The sequence below is a fragment of the Homalodisca vitripennis genome, chromosome 1 (assembly GCF_021130785.1).
Source record: "Homalodisca vitripennis isolate AUS2020 chromosome 1, UT_GWSS_2.1, whole genome shotgun sequence".
Taxonomy (NCBI): Eukaryota; Metazoa; Arthropoda; class Insecta; order Hemiptera; family Cicadellidae; genus Homalodisca; species Homalodisca vitripennis.
In genome coordinates, this window is record NC_060207.1 from 7,983,415 (window position 1) to 8,011,390 (window position 27,976).

General features: G+C 32.8%; 1 protein-coding gene across 1 annotated transcript; it reads left to right on the forward strand.

Annotated features, from left to right (window-relative positions):
- LOC124356947 (microcephalin-like) lies at positions 1-27,589 on the forward strand (the record flags this gene model as incomplete). Its single annotated transcript, XM_046808277.1, has 9 exons — positions 1-1,777; positions 14,920-15,029; positions 15,307-15,517; positions 17,408-17,518; positions 18,584-18,666; positions 18,901-19,770; positions 23,093-23,255; positions 24,665-24,742; positions 27,371-27,589. Coding segments are annotated over exons 3-9 (1,704 nt in total), but the record flags the coding sequence as incomplete, so codon positions are not given.
- Between the last annotated feature and the right edge of the window lie 387 nt (positions 27,590-27,976).

A 27,976-nucleotide genomic window follows, 5' to 3' on the forward strand; every position in this document is an offset into this window, starting at 1 on the left:
ATTCTGACTTTTACTGTGTATGACTATCCGAGCCGACATAATTATGTTTGCAGTTTGCATCGCATATTAGCGCCAATGACGCCGCTAGCTGGCTAGCGTCGAGCGGTGGCCAAGGCAACGTAAGGGATGAAGGTTAGAAGTTTCAATTCAAATTTTAAAAGCAAACACAAAAATCATATTGTACAATAAACAGTGCGGGATGGTGCGGATGTTTGTTGGACGCAATCCGGATTCGATTGGCTGATTGGTGGTGGATAAAGAAAGGACAACGGAATTATTATGACGGAATTAGTGGACAAATTTTAATTATATAAATGAAAAAGTTCGTGTTCGTGTACAAATATATCTTCTTAGCTTTTTAGAAAATTGTGAATTAAGACTAGTTTGGAAATTACTTTATAATTATGTTGTGAATGAACTATCTTATTTCTATACTCGAGAGGAATTTACAAGTTTGAGGTTAAGTTAACCTTACTTTAATTCGCTTATTGGCTGATATAGTCCGTTTTTTCCCATGTTGTAGTGACTTTATATTGCTGTTGGTGAAATACATGTTATATAAGTCTAATAATGCCATAATATTTTAATATGAGTAAAAAGAATAATGTAGAAATGACTGTGAGACAAGAGGGCATGAAAAAGTGTAAAAGTGTTTCCAATTTGAAAACAAGTGTAAGTAGGTTGAGAACTTATTCTGACAGCAACAGTGACTCTGATAATCCTTTTGAAGACATAAGAACATGCAGAAACATAACTTTTAGTCGATCAAGATCGTACTTGGATGAAGAATTTCAGTTGATGCCAGTAACTCCTCGGCTAACTGACAAAGAAAATGTACAATTACAAGTAGATTTACCTAATTCCAAATCTATCCGATCAAAAGATAAAAAAATAACAAGTAGAGTAGGGTTGTCTTTTAAAAATAAATCTTCAGAGAATGTGTTGAATAAATCAAGATCATGCGTTTTTAATATCTCATCCGAGACACCACACAATCAGGGATACTCACCCTATGCTACTGAAAACTCAGATATATTTCATTTCTCTAAGAATGGAGCCAGTAAAAGTCTAAACACAATATCTAAGACACCTTCTAAAAATTCCTTATTGGGAGATTTTAATTCAATTAATTTGAATTCCTCAGTTAGTTGTAACACCCCGTTTGATTCGAAAAGATGTCAAAACACATCAACTCCTCTCACAATTAGAAATAGTACACCTCAGACTTCATCTTTCAAAAGATATTCATTAATGAAGGCAGCTGTAGAAGCTAAGAAAGATTATGAAGATATGTTAAAAGCTGCCTCTTTAAAGAAAAGTGTTAAGAAAAACAAACACAAAGATTTAATGCTCAACGATTCTCCAATTATGAGTGTGGAGGACACTACTGGAAAGACGGATGAGTCAGTCCATAATGATGATAATTGTACTAAATCCACTAATCAGCTTTCGGAATATAATAAATCACCAGTTATTAAAAATTGTACTTTTGATACAACTCCAATAACTAAATTTTCAAAAAGCAACAGGTGTTGCCAGTCTATATTGAAAACACCAAGTTTCATCAAATGTGTAATCAAATCAAATGATGATGTAGATAAGACTCCTGTGTGCAACAGAGAAAACTGCACACCATTCACAGGTGTTAAACAGTTACATAAAAGTGCATTTAAAGCAATTTCAAATAATAACAGTGTAGTAAATAATACAAAAGGTGTGGAAGAAGATGATGATGACTTGCCATGTACGCAACCAGTATCTTCCATTATTCTAAAAGGTGAGAAATATACATTTACAGATTACATTCTAAGTGGGTTTAAAAACTACCGTGTGCAAAGTATTATTTTATTTTGCTCTAGTGTATGATGTATAAAGGAAGGAATCCATTGTAGAAATTATATTAAAATATTTATTCGTATTTGAAATAAGTAGTTTTGGTGTCGTGTAAGATGTCAAGTTATGAAGGTAACACATTTGGTAAACTTTCATAATTTATCTCAGAACTCCATTTGTAGATTGATTGATTAGTTTAGTTGATTATAAAGGCCTAATTAATTTCTAAAGGTCAAGACGAATGTTAACATATTGAAATAGTATAGATGGTTTTAGAAAAAGATTGCAACTTTTTAATTGTAGGCTGGCTACTTCCAATTTAAAAGTGGAATTAGCAAAATTAGTACATTTAAAAAAATAAACAAGGCCTATTTTGTAGTTGATTTTTATGGGTGATGTATATTAAAAATGACTAGGGAAGATTAAGCCTAATTTATCTTGTTTATTTATTTCCCAACGGATTACATAATTAACTTACAGAATAAATTTTATCATTAAGATAGCATTATGCTTGCATGTAGAAATGGTGTCAGTTTGATATCACTAAATACTTTGTAATTGTAAGTGACATGTCAATTTAATAATTTTTTAATATCAATTTTTAATAATCACTTAAGGTTGACATCTAAGACCTGTAAGGATACAGTACATAGAACAGCAAGAATTAATTAAGTCAAATCAGTCACCTTTACCTTCAAGTAAAAAAACTCCATTAAATAGGCTGAAAACAAGATCAATGACCAGTGGGACAAAAGGCTGTGTAAATCCAATTTCCCAACAATCCCCAATAAAAACTCCTGTAAACCTAGTGTTAGAAAATTCTCCAGTTAGTTGTAATACTCAAACTAATACTGATGGAAAAATAACTATGAGCTTATCGATTTTGGAAAATGACTGGGATAAAACAGATGAAACTATTCAATTGTATTATGACTCGCTTGCTGTATCTGTGTTGCGATCAAACAACAAAATATTTTTAATGAATACTGTGGTTACTCAAGCAATCAAATGCCTTGAAGACTGACCATCTTCTTAAACCACTACATTTATCTGAGAAAAACACTTATATTTTTTCCTATATATGACCTTCAGCAAAAAGTAGATAAACTTGATCCAGAAGATACAAAGAATCTGTACAAACAAAATGGATCTCACTGGAGCTTATTGGTCTTTGTGAGAAGCATAGAAAAGTTCATTTATTTTGACTCAAGTGGCACATACAATATAAAAACATGCTCAAGAAATTGCCAATAAAGTTCAAAACTATGTTGGAACAGTGAGAACAATTCCCTTTCATATTGTTTCGGTTCCACAGCAACCAAACTCTGTTGATTGTGGTGTGTACCTCACTCTCTTCACAGACATAATTTTACAATTGGAAAGTAGGGGAGTCTTGGATACCTTGGGGATCAGCAAGTAGCAGGTTGCCTTGTGCTATTGATAGGTCGGGACGTTTTCACTAAACGAGCCCAATTGGCCTTTTTGTGGCACAATTCCAACACCTTCAGTATGATTCTCAGACAATCTCGGATATGATGTTCAAATCCATTCAGCTACAACATAAAGTAGATTCTACAATGGATATTCACAATAATGTTACTGCCTATCATCCAGAACATAAAAATCATCCTACAAGATGTGAAAAAGTGGAAAACCATAGAAAACACAAGAGACACTAATTCCTGTTTTACAAATGAATATTTCAATATTATTACATCCAATAGTTTTCAGCGTACTACAAGAAGAAGAAGGACAACGTGCAAATGATTCTTTAAAGGAAAATCACACAATAAAAAACCACACAATTAATAAGCAATTGGTCAAAAATCGTTTTACTTTAAACCATTGTGTTAAGGAACAAGTAAAGGCAGAACTCTATGCTGATAGTCAAGGAAGAGATCTTCCGGAGATTGTGGGTCGGTGCAGCAGGGGGAAATATATATGGATGGTTTAGTTAAACCAGGTGCTGATATCCAGTTGTGTATGATCAAGCATCAAAATCACTGAATAGACCACTTGTCTTAATAGCTGGGACCAATGACATATCAAGCAAATCATCGAATGTCATATACAAAAATATAGAAAGCAGACTAGTGGAGCTTAGTAAATCAAGACCTGTGTGTATCACTACCATCCCTCCTCGTTTCGATAAAGAGCAGAATGATACCAATACATTACAATTTAGCCTTGGCAAACAGGCACATTAAAGACCTTGTATCAAAACTGGAAAACGTTGAGCTCATTGATCTTGATACATTTAAAAGAAACCACTTCTCACGCCAAGGTATGCACCTTAATTACAGTGGTAAAAGGAAACTGGCTTTATGATTAGTGATTTTTTACTAAACATCACTTCAGAAAATCAGAAGACGATCCAAGAAGCTAAACAATGATGGTCTTAAGAAAAAAAAACTGTTTGGAAAACAGGACTTATAACAATAACTGATATGAACATGGCAGATGTTATTAGGCATTTCAGATACAAGAAAAATGTAGGTTTTGCCCACAGCATCTCGGGCGACTTTTATCACCCACGTCATATGTCAGCGGGAGTGGCTGCTGTCTTCGGGAGGCTGTTTGGAAGACCTGAAACCTCTCAGTGCCTTACCGACCATTTAGCAGTACAGGATTAAAACAAATTGTGCCTCTGTCTTCAGTTTGATTACTAAAAGTAGATATTTTGGTAAACCGGCAAAGCCACGACTATGATATTGCTTTTGGTGACCTAGCTCACAACTTTAAGAAAAGGCGGACTAAATCATTTAATATGTTCACCAATAGGCTGTGTGCGGGACAAAATAGAGCTGACCCATTTCATTGACAATCTTCTCAAGTTCCAACAGAAAACTAAGCAAAAAATCACAATAGTGTCATATTTTCAAAAATCACACCACCGTGTTCTTAGAAAATGGACTCTCTCATGATGAATTCTTAAAACAAATAGAAAACATAATCAATATAAAATGTAGTTTTTTTAAAACCATCACAAAAGTTTAACAACACTTCCTTGGAGGCAGTCAACCCCACTACAGCTCAAGCAGAGATGATGACAAGCAGAACCTCCACTCCTACAGCAGCAGCAAACGAAATATCACATGCTACAACACAGTGCGAACAAGTGAAAGTGGTTCCAGGTGTCTTCACATTCAGTGAGATGCTCAAGCAGAGTAATACGATCAGTGCTGAGAGTGCAAACACAAGTCCTGTATGTGCCATCAGTGAGAATAGTTTGCTTAAAAAAGTAAATAAAATTGTAAATAGTAGTTTTAAGTCTGATCATTTTAATTCAGATTGTTGTATAGTTGATAGTCCAGTAGACCTGAACAGTTCGGATCAGTTTAATCTGAAATTTAAATAATAGTGTATATAAATTATCGCTTCCTCTTTAAACTCCCTGACAAAACAACTTCCAGAAAAAAACCCTGACACATTCAAATCAAAATTCTAAAGTAAAAGTTTTGCATCAAAATATTCAACATTTGAAGTCTAGAATCGAACCTTTAGAAATTATTATAGAAGAATTAGAAAACCCCATATTATAGTTTTATCTGAACACGATATGAAAGAAGATCAATTAGGCCGATTGAATATAAACAACTTTATTATAAATTCCTATTTCTGTAGACAAATTTGTAGTAAGGGTGGAATAATGATTTTAAAGTAGACGAGATTTGAGGTGGAAGCGGGTGGTTTTACCTAATAAATTAAACACATATTTAATAGAAGAAAAGCAATTTGAATTTTGTATTTCTAAATATAATATAAGGAATTATAACTTTATTATGGTAGGTTTATATAGATCTCCAGCATCTTGTGTAAAAAATATTTTTTGGATAAATTAAGTCAACTTCTAAATTATTAATCAAATTATATAAAGATTGCTCTGTTTTTTGTGCTGGAGATACAAATATAAATGTTTTAGTTAATTCTAAAGAGCAGACAATGCTGAAAAACATGTTGGCTAGTCATAATATGGAATATTTAGTCAAGTTTTCAACTAGAGTAACAAACATTTCAGAAAACCGCTATTGATAATTTCTTTGCCAAAAAGCGTTTACGAAATCTAATTTCTGTAGAAGGATGTGTAACATGTCTCTCAGATCATGATGGACAAAATTCTGGAATTCGGATGCCCAGAACATACCGTAAATAATAATACTTTTACAATTGTTCAGAAACGTTGTTACTCGCAAGAAAATCTACAGACTTTTTCTTATTTTGTTATCAAAAGAATCGTGGTATTGATATATATTTTTGTTCAGTTGAGGAAAAATATGATAAATTTGATTACTTACTCAAATTATATTTCAATCAAGCATTCCCCATGAAAACAATTAAACAGAGAAATTCAAATAATAAATGGATAACATATGCGTTAAGAAGAAAAAAAAACCAACCTGGTTCAGTTAAGTAAACAATTTAGACAATCTAAAGATAAAGACACAAACACAAAATTGAAAAGAAAACTGATGGATTATAGGAAAAACATTAATGAAACAAAAAAAGCATATTATAATGATAAGATTCTCAAGTCGGAAAATATTGTAAAAACAGTATGGGGCATAATTAACTCTAAAGTAGGAAGCAAAAACTGTCAAAAAAACATTATGATAACTTTAAAATTAAAGTAGGATAAAAAACATTAACAGACCCTACAGATATTGGAAACAGTTTTTAATGATTATTTTGTAAATATGGTTGATTTATCTGGCCAACATGGTCTCCAGCATGTCTGCCTTGATGAGACATCTAACGAATTTTCAAATGATAATTTAAGAAAACCAACTTTTAGATTTAAACCTGTGACTGCTAGGGATGTCAATAATGTATTAAGCTTAATGAAAAATAATTATTCCAGTGGAATTGATGAAATACCAGTTATACTTTTAAAATCTGCTAGAGAACATCTGTGTGAAATACTAGCACATTTAATAAATTCATCATTTATATCTGGCATCTTCCCTGATAAATTAAAAATAGCCAAAATTTTTTCCGATACATAACAAAGATGACAAAAAAGAAATGTCAAATTACCGTCCAGTATCTCTACTTCCCTCAACATCAAAAATTTATGAAAGAATCGTTCACTCTCAGCTAATGGCGTTTTTAGAGGAACATAATCTATTAGACGATAACCAGCATGGATTCCGTACTGGTAGATCTACAATAAGTGCTGCCAGTAACAATATTTAGAGTCGATAATAGATTCTGTTGATAAAGGGGAACATGCACTAGGTATTTTTATGGACCTTTCAAAGGCTTTCGATAGCGTAGACCACTCAATTTTAATTATGAAATTAAATTGTTTAGGAATAAATTCAACAAATTTAAAAATGGTTTCAATCTTACCTTAATAATAGATTTCAATATGTAGAAATTCCTTCGATATCCTTACCAAATAAAATCACAAGAGTATCCTCCAAATTTAAAAAAATAGTTTTTTGGAGTTCCGCAAGGTTCAATTTTAGGACCATTGCTATATTCTTGTGTTACTTGAAAGATATGCACCTTAGCTTAAAAACACATTCCCCAAGAAAACCTGTGTTTATATGCAGATGATGCAAACCTCAAATTATCATCTAATTCAGTAGATGAGATAGAGAGGCTTTCATATTTGGAATTGATATAACATTAATTCCTTTTTAAATGAAAACAATTTTAAAATTAAATATAAATAAAACAAATTATATATCTTTTAAAACCCAACAAAAAAAGGAAATAATTGAGCCAATGATCATAGTAAATAACCAACTAGTAACAAAGAATCAGAGTACCAAATTCTTAGGTCTGACTATTGATGAAAATCTTAATTGGGATCAACACGTACAATTGTTGATTACAAAATTAAACTCGGGAATTTATGCTTTGACGAAGATGTCTTTTATCTGTAGCACTGATACATTGAGGACAATCTATTTCTACTTATATACTCTCTTATATTGCATATGGCCTCTGTTTGTATGGTGCTACAAAAAAATCAAATCTTGATGAAATTCTCCGGATACAGAAAAAATCTCTGAGAATTATGTTAGGACTAAAAAATAAATGATTCTGTGAAAGAATATTTTTAAGGAATTCAAAATTTTAACTGTCTACGGTCAATATATAATGGATACAATTATGTGCTCTAAAATTAAAAACTTAAATACTGGTATGACCAACGTAATTCATTTGTACAATACACGTAATAAAAAATGATATTTTAATACCTCACCATAGGCTAAATTTTTACACAAAAAAACCAACATACATTGGATCCAAATTTCTTAAATCCATTCCACTTGCTATCAAACAAGAAACAGAACTTAAAATATTTAAAAGAAAGCTTAAGGCATACTTGATAGACAAGGCTTTATATTCATTAGATGAATATTTTGATTTGCAAATCAGGTAGTTTTATTATAGGCTTATTTTATATTAGTTTTTAGCTAGTTTAAACTGACACTATTCCAAATGTTACATCATTGTAACTAAAACGAATAAAGATTTTTTTTGACTTTTGACTTTGACTTTTTGACTAGAGAGGCATGTACTCCACATGTAAATTAATTTGGCAACAGCAAATCTCAATATTCTCGTGAGGTTGACACTGGTGCTGTAAGGGTTAGAAACATTTATCATAGCTTGTGAGATATTAAAAGTCAATACCTATATATCCAATATGCAATACATTACTTTGCATTACATGCATTACTTATGAGAGCATTGTTAGTAGCTATTTTTGCTTTACCAGCATTGATAGTAGCTATTTTTGCTTTACCTGCATTGATAGTAGCTATTTTTGCTTTACCAGCATTGATAGTAGCTATTTTTGCTTTACCAGAATTGATAGTAGCTATTTTTGCTTTACCAGAATTGATAGTAGCTATTTTTGCTTTACCAGAATTGATAGTAGCTATTTTTGCTTTACCAGCATTGATAGTAGCTATTTTTGCTTTACCAGCATTGATAGTAGCTATTTTTGCTTTGCTAATGGGTCATTCCATACCAAATCAACCAATGGTCTGAACCTTGACCTCTCAGATTTGTATGATTTTTTTTGTTTATGTGTTCTAACCCACAAGAAATAGTTTAAAATCCAAAATCAAATTTCAAATTTTTTGGGCTTTTTCGTTTTTAAGTTACAGGCATTTAAAAAGCCAAAAAAATACAGTTTTCAGTTAATTTACGATTATTTAAAAATGACCTAGTTCCAAAACTATAGCACCTAGAGAGCTAAAATTTGTAGCATTCTCTTCCTCTTGAAATTCCCTTCAATTAGATGTATCACATGACTATGTTACATACATTTACAAATTTTCAAAAATATTCAAAAATTTTTTTTTGAAATTCCTAAAATACGTTCCCTTGGATTTGATCAGGAAAAAATATATGTATTGCTCATTATCATTGACTACATACATGCAAAGTTTCAGGATGGGGTGTAAATGGGTTCATATTTAAAACAATTTTTTACTACTGGAATACCTGCCGGGGTTATGTGTGCGTGAGCTGCTTCTGGGCTACACATACTATTCTCGCGGACATATGAAACTGATATGAACCTAAATTATTTAAATAGCATTCCTTTTTAAGACTCTGTTTAGTTAAACTTGGTTCTGAAAATAATTCCTTTAACAAACTTTTTAACAACATTGTAAAAATATAATAAATAGGAGGTACAAAAATGAAAAATATATAGGCTTGTACATGTAATTTTATATTATATATATATATATATATATATATATATATATAGTTTTATAATAATATATTATTATGAATTTGTGTATAAAACCAGCCACATGCCAAGAATGCATTCATAGAGAAACATGTGGCAACCTGAAATGACAACTTGCTTTGTAGTGCCCAGTCAGTGGTTTTTTCATGTCACAACTTGATTTGCTGTGCCCAGTCAGTCAGTAGTTTTCCATGTTACAACTTGCTTTTCAGTGCACCAGACAAGCCAGTTGCCTGAATGTCTTGGTTGTGTAAACATCTCAGCACATTTTTAATCTTATATTATTATTTGTTCAGTTCTTAGTTATAAAAGTGTACATTAATACTGTTTTAAAACTTATCTTAGTGTATATAGTTACAAGTGATTTGGGTGTGTGTTTTTTTATTGGTGCCAATAAAATTGCAAATTATAATGTGAAGCAGGTACTTACCTCTACAAATATTTATAAAATAATTATACATACACAGCAAAATAAAACACATTTAGCAAAAATATTTTTTAAACTAAAAAATTCTCTAGTTAAAAAAATATATTAATATTAACTTGCATTAAAAAAAAGACCTTTTTATAACTAAAATGGCATCTCAAAAGAATGGGGCAGTTATTTCCACAAAATGTTGTATAACCCTTTTAAAACTGATAAATATAAGAAAATGTGTGCAAAAATCGCTACGAATATGTAACAGACTGGATGTGTTCTTTAGATTTAGGAATTATTAGTGGCATGAAAATTTGTGATACATGTCGGAAAAAAAGATTTTATGAATCTTACAAGACAGATGAAGAGGTTTTGCAAACTACTGGAACTTCAAAAATTTGGATGAATCTTTTACTGATCCACAATCCTCTTTAGATTATTTAAATAAATCACTGGAACTAATCAGCGAGTCACCCCTTAAGAAGAAAAAAAGTTTAATGTACCTAGCTACACAAAAAAGAAATTGGATAAAATTAAAGTTAGCTTAGAAAAGAACTTATTGCCAGAGTCAAGCCCAACAGGAAGTTGTTGAGCTTATAGAAGAGTCAGAAATAGAGATGTTGCAACAGCTTAAAGAAAAATTTGCCAGTACAAATAAAAGAAGTGAAAAAATAACAATTTTGTCTATTTTTACCTAAAAGCTGGAGTTGTCAAAAAATTGAAAAAGAATTTGAAGTTTCAAACTACATGGCTAGAACAGCTAAAAAGTTTGGTACAAGAAAAGGGGATTCTTTCAACCCCTAACCCAAAACCTGGAAGAACTCTTAGTGAAGTTACTACTGCTGAATCTGTAAAAGATTTTTATAATTCTGATGAAGTTAGCAGATTGATGCCAGGGAAAAAAGATTATGTAACAATCAGAAATAAAGAAGGAAAACTCCAGATACAAAAAAAAAAGATTGGTTTTGGCCAATTTGCATGAAATATACCAGTTGTTCAAGGAAAAATTCCCAGGAAAACAAAATTGGTTTCTCAAAATTTTGTGACTTAAAGCCCAAAAACTGCATTTTGGCTGGGAAAAGTGGGACACACACTGTATGTGTATGTACCTTGCACCAAAAACATTAAGCTGATGATGAATGGAGCAAAAATGCAAGATTTGAAATTTGATGATGAAAAACTACTCTAAAATCGTATCATTCCTGCCTGGCCAAGATTATGTGCAAATCCACCTTCTCAGCATTGTTACATGGATGTGTGTAAAGAATGCCCTGGTATTACTAAATTAAAAGAACTATTGACTACCACATTTAATGATGAAATGATTGATGAAGTCACCTTTAAAAGGTGGGTAACTGTGGATAGGTGTTTGATGGAAACTGTAGTCAAAAGTAAACGGATGATTTTATTGATGATTTTTTGGAAAAACTTATGAAACTCAAAACTCATTCATTTATAGCCAACCAACAGAAAGAATACTACAGTGAAATAAAGTAAATTTGACTGAAGGTCCACGTGGTAGTAAAATTGTGATATTTGCTGAAATTATTCGTTTTGTTGTACAAGATGAAATACAATCCTTCCATTGGACCACATCCCAAGCAACCTTGCACCCTTTTATCATTTATTACAAATGGGAGGGAAAATTGAAACACTTACAGTATGTTTTTATCTCAGAATGCTTAGAACATAAAACAGTAGCCTTCTACGTCTTTCAGAAAAAACTCTTAGAAATCTTAAAAGAAAGATTGCCTTTTACGCTCAAGAAGATCACATACTTTTCTGACCGGCAGCGCTGCACAGTACAAGAACAAGAAAAAACTTCTACAACTTGTGTTTACATAATGCAGATTTCAATGTGGAGGACCAGAGTGGCAATTCTTCGCAACATCCCATGGCAAGAGTGCATGCGATGGCCTTGGCGGAACTGTTAAGCGGCTAGCTGCTAAAGCCAGCTTACAAAGGACCGTATGACCAACAAATCCTCACACCTAAACAACTATATAATTTTGCTGTGACAAATATAAGAAGCATTGATTTTCAGTACTCCACGATAGAGGACTACCAAGAGACCGAAGAATTGTTGCTGCCTCGATATAGTGAAGTAAAAGCAATCACAGGCACACAAAAGTTTCATTCGTTTCAACCCCATACAGAAAATCAAATTAATGTCAAGCCTTACTATTTTAGCTTTGATGGATCCCTTGAATGTGTGACAACCGTTAAAGTTAATAACCCCAACTGATTTGGAAAAAATTCATGGCGGATTTGTGACTGTGGCATATGATGACTCTTGGTGGCTTGGGTGCATTGAAAAGAAAACTAATGACATTTACAAAATTAATTTTTTGCACCCAAAAGGTCCAGCACATTCTTTTTTTTATCCACAGCCAAGAGATATACTTGATGTGCCAGGAATAAATACGCTCTTGCAAACATGGACCCAACGAACAGCATCCGGAAGAACATATTCTTTGACACTTGAAGAATGAAGAGCTCTTCTAAAGCTATGGAAATTTATCTCACAAGATTAAGAAGAATTAATGTAAAGTAGTGTTCCATATCAGTAATAAAGAGTGTAACCGTGTTAATATGTAAATACTTTCATTACATAAATATTTAAAATTCTAAAAAATACAGGGAATTAGTAATAACATGAATGTGTGGCCTACATAACTATTATATTGTTATTTTTTTAAATAAAGAAAAAAACTGCAAAAAGATATAACCTAGGGTATTTCAGTCACAAGAATAAATTGGTTCATGTTTGAGCAAAAGAAGACAAACAAACAATAGGTAAGTGGTGTTAGACATATACACATTTTCATTATATATATTTTTTTATTATTTTTGTTTTAAACCCTTTAAAAATATTTTTTTAAAGGATTGATTTTAGCAGTTATCAAAAATAACTTTAAAAAAGTTCAACTAAACAGAGTCTTAAAAAGGTATGCTATTTAAATAATTTAGGTTCATATATAAGTTTCATATGTCCCGAGAAATAGTATGTGTAGCCAGAAGCAGCTCACGCACACATAACCGGCAGGTATTCCAGTAGTAAAAAAAATTGTTTTAAATATGAACCATTTACACCCCATCCTGAAACTTTGCATGTATGTAGTCAATGATAATGAGCAATACATATATTTTTCCTGATCAAATCCAAGGGAACGTATTTTTAGGAATTTCAAAAAAATTTTTTTTTGAATATTTTTGAAAATTTGTAAATGTATGTAACATAGTCATGTGATACATCTAATTGAAGGGAATAAATTTCAAGAGGAAGAGAATGCTACAAATTGTAGCTCTCTAGGTGCTATTAGTTTTGGAACTAGGTCATTTTTAAATAATCGTAAATTGACTGAAAACTGTATTTTTTTTGGCTTTTTAAATGCCTGTAACTCAAAAACGAAAAGCCCAAAAAATTTGAAATTTTGGATTTTTAAACTATTTCTTGTGTGGTAGAACACATAAACAAAAAATCATACAAATCTGAGAGGTCAAGGTTCAAATCATAGTGTAGAATTGGTTGATTTCGCATGGAATGACCCTAATGGCTTTCCTGTAACATTTTTTAAATTCCATAAATTTATGTTTAAAGGCACACAAATTAGTTGCCGGCCTCACATCTGAGACTCCTCTTTAACGTGGGCTAAAGTTTAAAACTGTGTTATCAATAGCAACTTGTCTCAAATCCATAAATGTTTCACTCTAGAAACTTAGATTTGTGTCTAAATACTAATGAATTGTTGGAAATACGATTATTTGTTGATAACAGTAGTTTACAGCATAGATTATCAATAGCAACTTGTCTCAAATCCATAAATGTTTCACTCTAGAAACTTAGATTTGTGTCTAAATACTAATGAATTGTTAGAAATACGATTATTTGTTAATAACAGTAGTTTACAGCATAGATTATCAATAGCAACTTGTCTCAAATCCATAAATGTTTCACTCTAGAAACTTAGATTTGTGTCTAAATACTAATGAATTGTTGGAAATACGATTATTTGTTGATAACAGTAGTTTACAGCATAGATTATCAATAGCAACTTGACTCAAATCCATAAATGTTTCACTCTAGAAACTTAGATTTGTGTCTAAATACTAATGAATTGTTGGAAATACGATTATTTGTTGATAACAGTAGTTTACAGCATAGATTATCAATAGCAACTTGTCTCAAATCCATAAATGTTTCACTCTAGAAACTTAGATTTGTGTCTAAATACTAATGAATTGTTGGAAATACGATTATTTGTTGATAACAGTAGTTTACAGCATAGATTATCAATAGCAACTTGTCTCAAATCCATAAATGTTTCACTCTAGAAACTTAGATTTGTGTCTAAATACTAAAGAATTGTTGGAAATACGATTATTTGTTGATAACAGTAGTTTACAGCATAGATTATCGATAGCAACTTGTCTCAAATCCATAAATGTTTCACTCTAGAAACTTAGATTTGTGTCTAAATACTAATGAATTGTTGGAAATACGATTATTTGTTGATAACAGTAGTTTACAGCATAGATTATCTATAGCAACTTGTCTCAAATCCATAAATGTTTCACTCTAGAAACTTAGATTTGTGTCTAAATACTAATGAATTGTTGGAAATATGATTATTTGTTGATAACAGTAGTTTACAGCATAGATTATCGATAAGAAACTCAATATTGAATATAAACTATCAAGCACTATTAATTACGTACGTAGTTAATTAACTTGGTCAATTTTAGTCATGTAACATTGACAAACACTTTTTTGTATGTGAACTAATTCCCTTGGAGACAGTATTTTTAGGATCACAATTCCAAAATATTTTATGCTTAGATTATTAATTGAAAATATTAAACACAAGTTTTACCTGTTATTCAACATTTTGGAAGTACAAATAATGTTGTCTATTTATCCTTAATGTCTTGGTTTGAACTTTTACAGGAATAGTTGCGTATGTAGAAGTACGATCTGGTAAGGAATGCCGTTCTTCAGGGACCAAAGCTGAACTACAATCGCTTGGAGCTAAAATTGAAAATAATTTTACGAGAAAGGTGAGATCTGTCTACTCTAACTTACTTGTTTTGATTAATTTTTATTATAATTATCCCATTTGTCTAAAATTTAGTGGTCTTCTTATTAAAATTTGTGTATTTGAGTGATAAACCTAAATATAAAATAAATTAAACTATGAATTGATTAAAAGCATTATTAACTACTTAGTTCCAATGAGTAAAGTTATGTTAAGTTTTTTTGCTTGTTCTTATGTACTAATAACCTGCAAAAAATTGATCAACTATCAAGTTTTCTTAAAAATGTAAATTTTTTCAGGTTACTCATTGTTTTTTTCCATGGAGGAAAAATGTCTACTTATAGAAGAGCTGTTGAATGGAAGATTCCACTTGTATCAACATTGTGGATTGAGGCGTGTAAACAAGAACTACGGATGGTACCACTTGAGGGTTACGAACCCTATGGTTTAGACAAGTACAAGGAGGCCCTGCCCTTGTATAAGCTGAAGACTAAAGTGACAAAGCCAACGGTAATATTTGTATTATGTAGTTTATGTTCATTAGAGGAAATAGCAAACATCTTGTATGTGGTTTTATTAAAAAGCATCTTTGTAATTCGATGATTGTTTTAATTACTCCATGTTTCATGATAGTCGAGTTAACTTAATATCATCAAGTGTATGAATGCATTCATTGGCTACCTTCTTGAACTAGTAACTAAAAAATATTTTTTCTGTTATAAAAATCTTAGTAGTAATTACAATTTTTATTGTTTAGCTGATAAAATACTTGGTGGGAAGAGGGTTTATCTATATGAAACTCAATTCCAGAGCTGTGATGTTCGTCTTATCCCAAACTTATTTAACAGGAGAGCAACTTTATTGTGGGTACTGAATGCAAGGGATTGTTTAACAGAGAGCATTATTGCGCTTGATTTTATTGTGTTGCTTCTATTAAACGCAGTGCACCCAGTTTGATCACATAATGTAGTGGTGGTTCTGCCCTTTTAAACACACCTGATCTCAGATCGCACCAAGAATTAGAAGTAAGATGGATAGTGACTGATGCTTGCAAATGAGAAAGGTCTTAGTGTAGATTGTGCTGAAGGTGTTGACGGAGGCACAGAAAGAATTTCGAGTTTCGCGCTGTGCAAAATTGTTGGAATTGATTGGAAATGATCCAGGTTTTTTAAATTCTACTCTAACCGGGGATGAATAGAATCCCCAGTTAGAGTTAGAGTAAATTCTTGTATTTTCGAGTAAGATCCAGAATCTAAAAGGCAAAGTTCCAAGTGGCACACACAGTCTTCTCCTAAACCCAAAAAAGTGCACATGAGCTAATATTGCATCAAAACAATGCTTCTGATGTCCGAGGTATCATCCATTTTGAGTTTGAACCGCCAGGACAAACTTTCAACGCAGCCTTTAACTTGGAGGTGCTCAAAAGACTGAAACGCTGGCTCACGTGGTTCAGGCCTGAAATCATAAATGTTTTCATGCTCTACCACGATAATGCCCCCAGCCACAAGGTCTTCATCGTTACCAACTACGTGACCCCTGTGGTGCCCCAGTTTTCTTACAGGCCTGATTTGGCTCCGTGTGACTCTTTGTTCCCCTGTCTGTAAAGAGAGAGAGAGAGAGAGAGAGAGAGCTGAATGGAAAGCACTGGGAGTTGGTGGTGAACACCCAAGCTCACTTTACAAGGTTCCTGAGAGGCATTCCAGTCGAGTAGTTCCAGGATGCTTTCCAGGCATGGCAGAATGTATTGATGCAGGAGGAGATTTATTTTGAAGAATTTTAACCATCTATACCAATCAGATGAATAAATCTATTTAAAATCTATGTTTCTTAGAATATATTAAATTACTTTCATGACGCACCCTCTAGTTATGAGATTGATTTTTATAGAGCATTAAGAGCTATGTAGGTTCTCAGTAAAATGAAAACTATCCAGCCAAAACAGTTCAGTTTATTCTACTACAACCAGAGATATTACTCTGTTGAAAATATGTTGAATCAAAAAGGCCAGCTTTAACATTTTTGTTGTCTTCTGATTTTTATATTGTTCAGATTAGTTACTTTGTTAACCTTTAAATAATAAATCATCTTTCTTAGTTTACATTAATAGTATAGTATTTTAGAGTTTGGTATTTTTCAGCTTTAATTTTATATGTATATATACATATAAAATGTATATAATATATATAGTAAGTTTTTTTTTAATTGATTCAGTATCATCATCTGAAAGGTCATGTGACACATAGAAATAAATAAAATAATAACATTTTTGCCAACAAGAATGAAATAATTGCCACTACTAGAGTTAGTATTGTTATGTAGAATATAATTTTTGTGGTATGGTACAATGCTTTTTTGTGTCCATATTCATATTTCTGACAGTTAAATATTTTTAATTTGTAGATTAAGCGGGCTGTAACTGACAGCAAAATACTTTCCAAGCCATGGAAACAAAACAACAGTGAAACAGACAAGGCTGAAACAAACAACCAGCAACTACGTGCTTCTAATGAGGTGAGAAATGTTTGTCACCACTTATACATTTGTCTAGCGACTACTACACTGCTTATATAGAAGACAATTACCCCCTTAAATAGTTGTTGAAACCGTTATCATACTTTTTAATTTTTCTTGGAAATTATAGAGTATATACAAATTATTTAAATAAAATAAGAAACGCCTATGTGGATGGTGTAGTTAAGGAGCTGGTTCAATAAGTCAAATGTTTTAAGTAGTAATACTCTAGGAGAAGAGAGTCAATATATATTTTATAGGCCACCATGCAACTTGGACTTCCTTGAAGTTGAAGAATTTTTCTAAGAAATAAATTGATTGTCAGTCACACTAGTTTTGGTGGAGATTGAAATGGGAAAGTACCAAAAGGGTTAAAAATATAAAATTATATTTTTGCTCCGATCATATCTTTCTCAGTTTGATACACTTAAAGCCAACTGTCTACATGTAAATAATTTTTAAAAAGCATCAGATAACCAGACACAGACCCTGGAAATGGCGACTTCCAGTATCTTTTTCTAGTTGTCTGGAGGTCATATAACTAATATTTGTGTATAAATGTTGTTGATTTTAAGTGTAGAAATCTAATAAAAAAATATGATCGGAGAAAAACTTTTAGTTTGATATTTTTTAACCCTTTTGATATCCTTCCATTTCAACCTCCACTAAAGTAGCATGGCTTATGATTGATTTCTTTTTTAGGAGAAATTCCCCTATCAATTTAAAGGAAACACGTTGTATGCTTATATAATCCAAATTGGCTCTCAGCTCGTAGATTATTCTACAAAATTGAATAGTGATAAATTGTCCTGTTAAAAAGTAAGTGAAACATGTCTAAAATTGAATTGTTCTAACAAATATTCAATGTAAATAATGTTTAATATGCAATATTGATTCATTTAGTTATTTTTATTCTCCATTCAAAATTTCAAAGCTGTTAACAGTGTGTCCGCACTATACAGACATCAGTTGTTTTTAAAAGCAAATTTTTGACATTTTTTTATAAAATATGTTATCTGTAAAAGAATTTAAGAAACTTATGTAGTAAAATTTTCTTTTATTTAGGCTGATGGTCTCATAGATGCTCTTCACTCAGTTGCGGGAGATTTCAGGAAAGCGGCAGACCAATTCGAGAAAATTTTGACTAGGTAAGATTTGTTTATTTTTATTTTCTAAAATAAAGAAAACTTAATAAGTTTTTCTTTTTGTTACAAAATAAAAAACACTTTTTGTATATATTTTAACTTGTAGTTTATACAAATAGTCTGGTAATTAAGTATTCATTATTTTCTCAATGGTAGTATATATTGTAATGTGCAACATTTACCTTTTTAGAATTTTTAATTAATCATCTGAAGTAGCTTAACATTTTCTGTTTACAGCCCGATCCTCCAGAAGGGAAATACAAAATTAACTACCAGTAATCAAAAATCTTCAGAAAAGGAAAATGATAGTGAAAATATAGCAGGTAGAAAGAAACGTAATAAAAAGTTGGTCTTTCCTGAACCTACTAAAGAAAAATGTAATAATGAATCTCAGCAGTCTAAGAATGGATCTTGTGATTTCAGTTTAGTACTTAATTGTACAGATGATACAGAACAAGAAATCAGAGTCAGCTATGACTCAGATGACTTGTTGACTTACGCAAAAAAGGAAGCTGGTAACCCTAGATGCAGTGCGCCCGCTCGGCTGCTTACAAGTAGGAAGTGTAAGAAATTGCTATCGTCGTGTCATAAATTAATGAAACCGCCAGAACAGAAAGATGGGGAGTCGTCCAACAACAATTTACCAAAACCTGTTCAAAATGTTTTGGTACCTGTTAGATCTCCTAACACTAAGAAAAACATTCGCCGATCAACAAGAAATAAAAATACAGATTCTTCCAATACGATTGAAATACATAATAATAATTTGGAAACTCAACCGAAACCAAAGAAGAGGAAACTTCTAGTGCCGTCGCAGGTTATAACCACGTTTGAACAAGATTCTGGAGAGTCCACCCCAGATTTTACTCCTCTATGTCCCTATAAAGAGTCTCCGTGTAAAAAACAAAGAACAGCTACAATCACAAAAAGTAAAACTGTGAAAGCAATTCCAGTACGGCCTGTTGTATCGTCGAGTGATGCTGAAAGTGAGGACAGTCTGACACGAGCTGCACGAAGGGAATCTTCTGCTCTGTTCGTCAAAAAAGAGAAGAAAGTTATTTCACAGCGCAACATTCCCACTATTGTATGCACCAGTTTACATCGAAGGTAAGTGTCGTCACCAATCGTACTTAACTGGAATTATGTAGTTACAGTTTGTGCAGTAACGTAAATTTAAACCCAGCAGGGATCACTTCTGGCTGGTTTATACCTTCCACTTGAACCTACCACTGGGCACAGCAAAAACAGATGTGTCTCTTAAATCTGGACAACTCTATGGGTGTCCAGGAGCGGCATATCACTAACCGCTAATGTTGAGATTCTGGGGTGCAAGGGTAATTCGATAGGTCTAGTCTACTACGGAAGATGACTGTTGGAGTTAGTGGGATTTGTCCCTAACCTCAGAGGTTCTTGCTAGCCTGAACAAGGGTACACCACCCCCTGCCTGCTTTGACTGGAGAGGCTGGTTCAGAGTTGGCCTCCCCTTCTTCCGGGAGAACATGACTTTGAGATTAGTGCCCTAAATAATTCTTCCTCATAGATCTCGATAGGAGGCAGCCCCTATCCCCAACCTTAATTATCCAGAATATCCAGTCACTCCTAAAGCAGTGCAAAGGTCTATATAGGACTAGGTACAATTTATAAGCTTCTTGTCCTGGAGAACAAAAAAAATATGTAAATTTAATACAGAAGGTATGATTCATTTGAAACATATAAGTTCAGCAGTGCATGGTCAGGTAGACAAATATTTGGGAGCTGTCCACCCGAAGGTTTTACAATGTTGAATACTTTTGTAAAATTCAGATGATTTTCTAAAACTGATTTTATTTTTAAAAAGAGTTTTTTCAATACTTGAAACTTGCTAAAATCATAGTGCCTGTAATTGAAACTTGTAACCCTTTAAGCAGCAACAACGCAACAGTCACATTGCCATTCTAAAGCCACCTACAGTAACAGTGTTACTATTACGTTTTTGTAGTAATAATCTTAATTCTTTATTAGCATATTCATTGAGAAAAGTGATGAGTCATCTTAGCCTACAAAATATGTACATTTTAGTGTTTTCATAAAATTTATAATAAGTTAATTTAGTATTTTGATGGTTGGTCAAGGCTTGTATTGAACGGACTAAAATTCTTCACAGTTCTCAGCTGATGTTAATTCCAAAGGTTGGATTTGGTTAGGTAGGTAACAAATCACCATCAAATCAATATTTCTTATGCTAATTTGTTGCAGCTTACTTAACAGCAATTTCTGGCTTAAGCTGTCGAAAGCCTTCCTATAATCTAATAGGATAGCAGTTGCTGTTTTCTCCTTGTTTAAGGGAATTTTTTAGGTGTTCGGTTATATTTATTATAGCCGTGGATGTAGAGCGGCCAGCTATAAATCCATGCTGTTCTTGTGGCAGGAGACTATTGGTTATCAAATGATACAGTAACTTTGATAAGACAATTTTTCAACAATATTAGAGATGGTGGGTAGAACTGACATGGGCCTATAGTTTTCTTGTTTCATTTTATCTTCTCCTTTGAGTTTTGGATGTATCTTAGTCCGTTTTAGCTTGCTTGAGAAAATTTCTTATGCAAATGACTTGTTGATTATATTAACTAGAGGATGTGCTCTTCCCCTAAGCTTTTACAAGATTTGAGGATATTTCATCAAAACCAACAGATTTTGACTTTAAGTATTTGATGACATTTATCACTTCTTCCATGTTGGTGGACTAGAAGACGAGGTTTTGAATGTGTTCATTGTAAGGAGCCTCACATGGAGTTGTGCTCTTGAGTTTAGTGCTAGCCAGATCCTGTTCAGCAGAGTATGACATTTATATTAAGTTAATCTGCAATTTCAAAGGGGTCAGTGGTCCGTGTCTATGCCACCAATTGTAAGCTTATGCTGACCGCTATTATGTTCTTTGGGCCATTTTTTACTTTTCATGACACCCTAAATTGCTTTACTCTTATTGCTTGCCTCAGTTATATAGGTTTCTTATGGCTTTAATATGGAGTTAGTATTCTTTTTTCTTTATGGCAGCATATATTTTACTCTCAAGACTCCCTGATATTTGGTGAGAGTTGTAGGCCAGTCAAAATATTTCCTTTTTCCTAATTATTCGATTCATGGTGTATGAGGTTGTGTTTTTTCTTTTTTATGTTTGTCCTTTTCTTAGGAGATACTACTTCCAAGTGGTAATATTAAAGAACCAAATGCACTATATGCCTTATCACCACTTGTCTTTCAATATTGTAGATTTCATTCCAGAGCTCCCCCTTACACTGGTGTTGTTGTAATTATCTTAAAGCAGTGTGAATGTATATGTTACGATCTACTTATTTTTGTTAGTAAACTACCATGCCTTATCCATCCCTTGGTGATTTCTAGATACAAATTGTTAGGTATCAGAAAGAAGCATGTTTCTTGTGTAATGAGTAGTGCTACTGGCGTGGGCTGGATAATTCCCACCAAATGCTAAGATTAGTGATCTACGTCACTGCTAGTTCGACTGTTTCACGGCTACTAGCAATATATTTCTTGATTGTTGTTATGTTTTTTTGGAATAAAAGCTTTATATTTTGGGATCCAAAATGAAACGAAGAAAGCATTTAGGAAGTGTCCTATTGGATTTTGCTAAACAGTAATCTTATTGACTTATTGAATATGGAAGATTTAAAAAAAAGTTTATTTCATATAAACAAGTGTTTAAACATTTTTCTCACTAAATGTCATAACTTTCAAATAAACTTAATAAAAAGTGCCACTATATTTATATTTAATAAATAAAATAACTCATTTTTTGGGGCCTGTCGGATGTTTGGAAAGTTACTGCTCAAAGAGTTAAAGCATTAACATTCTTGGACAGATGGAAATTACACAGCACCACACTTGTTAAAAAATACTTGGGCGTGTCAACTCATCAGCAGATATCACTTGTGGTTTTTAGTTTCTCTGCTGTTTCAACACTAGTCAGGCAGGTTTAAAATATATTCTTTTTCTCTTTGAGTAGAAATACATTTCCGTGGGATGGTGGGTATTTTTTACTGTTTTTCAAATAATTTACCAAAAATTCAGCTAGTTTTGAGTAGGCTTGGGACTAATTACGAAAATAATCAGTAAAGCCATTATTAGTTAGGTTTAAATATAGATGCATTTTTTACATAGTTTGCAACAGTTATTGAAGAAAAATACTAGTTATACGCTCTGTGGATTACGTAATAGGAATGAAGAATAAAGACTGTCTCTTTTAACAATGGTAGTGTAAAATGAATCATATTATAATAACCTATGAATTCACCATGTTAGACAGGCCAATAAAATCAACTCTGAGTTGAGACATAAGAATACAAGACACGTAGTGTTGTGTAATAGGCTTCACTGAGATTGCATGTAAAATTTCAAGTTTCATTCTTGATAAAATATGATGTTTGTGTAGTGATGTGGAAGTGGTAACGTCGATAGTGTCAAGGCTCGGAAAGTTCTCTGTGGAAGGGAATGTGTCAGAGCATACAACACATGTTGTGACCAGCGGGCCACGCCGTACCATCAACCTGCTCAAAGGCATCGCTCGTGGCTGCTGGGTGCTTGATGTCCAGTGGGTATGTTGATTTGATTATACTGTTTGTACTTTTAACCTGTTGACGAGTGCAGCAAAACATACACAAATGAGTGCGCACGGCATTTGCTGTTTGGTCCCGTATGAGGGAGCACGGCATTTTCCGTTGCAGACTAATGACTGTCAGTTCGTTCTCACTGACTTATTGCGACGTCTAGCGGAGATTTTTGGAACTTTTCAGTTGTTCCTAATAGTGTCGCTGTACAGTGTTGCTAGTCCTGTATCGTGGTGGCACCTGGTGATAACTTTAAAAACTATTTTACGGAGGCGGCACACAAGACCCGCTACGCCTCCAAGGTCGCCATTTTATAAGGCCACTCCCCCACAATGACACAAAGAAGTGTCAACTACTCAGGCAGTGCTATGTGTGCATGCAAACACACCACTCGAACTCGTCAAAGAAGAAAAGAAACCAACTATGAATGTTTAACATGTAAGGTCGCCCTTTGTATATATCCTTGTTTTGAGCAGTATCACACACTAGCAATGTTTTAAAACGAGGTTATTGCTTTTAACAATCTACAATGTGTTTTTATATACATTTAAACTATAATAAACAAGTTTGTTAACATTTAAAAGTTTTTTTTGTTTTACTCCCTAAAAGTCTGTCACTGGTCAATGAGGCACTCAGTATGGACCGTCATAGCGGCACGGCAAATGCCGTGCGCACTCGTCAACAGGTTAATAGGTGGCTCAGTGTTAGTAGTAAAGCCTATCACTCGTGGGGCTTAAGAAATTTATTTTCTATCTGTCTGTCCGTACGATATCTTAAAAAACGAACTGACCTTTAGGCTTGAAATTGTGCATAATGCTTCATTTCTATTTGAGAAACACTAAGTTTGAGTATGATGCATGTCACTCCATACGATTTGGCTGAGCGATAGTAAATAATTTTACATTGGTGTTAATGGTAACCAAGATGGCAATAAGGAAATCGCAGAATAAATTTGTAAACATACTCAATATACTCAGGTTTTAACATGTGATACATTAACACATGTAGACTGTAAAAGAATGACATGATTCCAGATTCCAGGAATCAAGTCTATGACAGTATCAGATTCCTGTACTAAGAGGAAGGTGAACTGGAGCGAAACTTAATATTCACACGGTTTCCCTTTATATGCAGTACAGATTTTTTTTCCAAACCAAAGTAGATGTTTCATAGAATCTGGCATAGACTCAGTAGATCGAAAGCTTTAAATATATTATGATGCTCAATCACTACATACTGTAACATTTCAGTATAGAAAGTCAGTGACGAAAATCCTTCATCATGACATTCAGTGGGTTGACTAAAAGTCCTTTATTTTTTCCTGTGAATAATTCATTTTAAATTATCATTAATTTGAAAAGTGTGATTTTCATTTTAATAATTAAAGGTATTTACAGGTTTATGAATCATTAGAAGCAGGCAAGTGGCTGCATGAAGAAAGATTTGAACTCATTCAATTTGGACCGTCGGTTAAAGTAAGTTTTTGTTTGATTAGGTTTAAGTTTATATTTATCCAATTAAAAGATTATCGATTAAAGAGGGTAAAAAACCAGATTTTAGCACGAGTTTTGATAGAATAAGAAGTGCAGAATTACCTTTACCAGATTAGAAAGTTCCTCCTTTTCATATAGAAATATTGAAATAAAAACTTGTCCATTTATTTTAATCTCTATGTTAAGAAGAAGATTGGCAATCTTTCAATCTGGTAAAGATAATAATGCTCCTCCTATTCTACTAAAACTCTTATAATGAAAAGTGTGTTTAGTATTGTTGAGGTTTAATTTAGTGTTTTATGACATCTGTAAATTTAAATTACATTAAAAACATAAAACCAATATTTAATACATTTTTTATTGTTTTGTGAGGCTTTTCAATATCCAAGATATCTTCTTCAGACACCAGTGACCTTTATCTTTAACAGTGACCAATATAAGCTCCATCTACAGCATCTGTAACTATCCCAGAATATTCAGTTGAAGATTTTATTTAGTATAAATTACATGTTTATGAGTCAAAAAACAGAATTAGTGTAGTGTGTTTATCTTTTACTTGGGGAAAAAATATTGCTATTTGTGCTATTCTATTTTGGTTTAATTCAATGAGTTGTGTTGAATTAATGGTACAGAATATGTTTGGTACTAAACCATGGCTCAGTTATGTTCCTAAGATCTTAAAGTTCTGATATGGTGTTTTTTTTTTTTTTTTTTTTTAAATTAAGAAATAAAAAACTTAACTAATGCTGATTAAAAAAATTGCTTTAATTCTGTTATTGCAATCCAGCAAACTGGTGGCTTTAAACCAACAAGGCTTTACAAAACTGTTAAAATACAGTGCCCTACGTTTGTGCAGTATAACTGTTAGTGCAGAAGAATTACACACCAGTTACGAGGGTAAAATTGGCAAACAAACAAGTTTATACACCTAAGTTTAAAAAGCTAAACTTAAAGGAAGGGAAATGTCAAAATCAGAATTAATTAAATGTATAACACATCAGCTTAGATTATTAAAATCGGTCTGACTCAATCTTAGATGATGAATTGATGCTTTGACTAAGCAAATATGTGGCAGACTGGACTTAATGAAAATTATTTCTGAAATTATGAAATTTTAATAATACTAGCGGGGCCCGGCGCGCTTTGCTGCGCATTTCAATAATTTTTGCAAAAGTTGCCCGCGGCTTCGCACGCAATTTCCCGTTGAAAACAGTACACTATATTCACTTATTCTTTTTCTATCACATTCTAAACATTGCTGAGATAATTGATAGTCGTTCCATCGTGAGCCTCTTGGGCGTATTATGAAGGTATGTACCATATTCCTGCCTCTATCTAGCTGTTACCCACGGCTTCGCACGCAAATCTTAAGAACCGAAGTCCTTATATTACTTAGTAAATTTTTTTTTTTACTATAATAAATTTTAGATTAAATTAGTTATATCTCCGATGCCACGATTGAGCTTGCTTTGTTGTCTCGATCGAGAGAATATGTACACACGGAGTTTTGAGAACCATACTTCTGTCAAAAAAAACAACTAAGGTTGATTTTATAACATTCTTTATATTTGTAGCCAACGTAAGATAGTAATTATGATATCTGCATTACTCTTCTGATCAAGCATGAGCATGGTTTATATTAAATAAATATTGCAGTTAAAGGTGAATTTTTACGTCAAATTTGAATTGTATTATCTGGATAGTAAAGTCTATGTTTAACAGTGATTGCAAAAACAGTTTAAACAAAATTTGTCGTTTCTCTTAAGCTTACTCTATGCTTTAAAACTATAAGTGTAATATATGTTTACAAAGAACAGCTGATTAAAAATTTGAAAAGACGTTAACATATGTTTGCTGCAATGCATTTCTTATGGGTATTTCTGTAACCAGTGGGGCGGAATCCTGAATCGGGAAAGGGATGGGCATAGCTTATAAACCTTCTCCGTGGAAAAAATACATATACGTACAAATTTTCATCATGATCGGTCCAATAGTTCACGATTCCATAAAGGACAAACATACAAACATTCATTTTTATATATATAGATGTCTACTAAAAACAATAATTTGTATGAAAAGAATATCTTTTATTACATAGTACAAGTAAATCAGAGAACTAATGACTACAAGAAAAATATTTTAGGACAGAATGGATATGTTATTTTATAAAATTGTCAATTTTGGTATATAAGGAGAAAACTTCAAGAAATTTAAAGCAAACTTATGATCATTGATGTTAAAAACGTATTTTTACTGAGGTGGTGAGTAAAAAAATAAAAAAAAAAAAATAAAAGACGAGAATGGCCTTTAAAACTGGTTAAATGATATAATAAGTGCCTAACAACAATGTAAGTGCTATATCTTTGCTTTTTTTTATAATATAGCTCCAAAACAATATTTAAAAACTTGCATTGTACAAGGAGTTGCTGATTTCTACTTGAAACAAATATGAGTCAGAAATGTATTACCATGATATTTAAAAATCAAAAAGATACAAGGAGTTTTGAATGGTATTTCTGTTCAAACTTTCATAATTCTGGCTTCTGTAGTAATACAGTACTTAATAATTTATATTATTATGTAAAATTAAGCTATTATAATGTGGAACAGCAAGCCAGAGTGGAGCGTCAGGCGTTTGGGCCGGAGTTCAACCTGGAGCTGTTCCGGGGTGTGGGTCCACTGTACGTGTGCCGAGCCACCATTCCCCCTGCTGCCGATCTCATGGAGTTGCTCCGTCTGTGTGGGGGTACCGTTGTCAGCTCTGCCCGCACCGCACGTATCGTCATCGGCTCATCCTCGCCTCTGTCCCCTAACGGCCGCCGGCCACCACTTGTTTGTCAGTGAGAAATGGATCCTTGACTCTATCACCAAGCTCACACAGCTGAATCCATATGACTACATCATCGGTGACTCAGAACCTTGAGTAAGTACGTGGAGTTGTGATTCATTGATTAAGCTTTCGTTTATTGATTAGTTTGTAGTCTGTTCTGCTAAAATCTCTCCGTTTCGCATACTAGTATTTTCTGTGATGACATTCTGCTTTATTGGTGTTTAACTGCACAATCCTTAGGTTAAGTTGATGCTTTATCGCCTAATTTATTCCAAGAAATAATATATTAATGTACATTTACTTTCAGGTACATTTGGATCACATCGGGGACAAGATTTACAGGTAGAGTGATGTTGGAGTGAATGGTACTGGTTAGAAATTAGCTG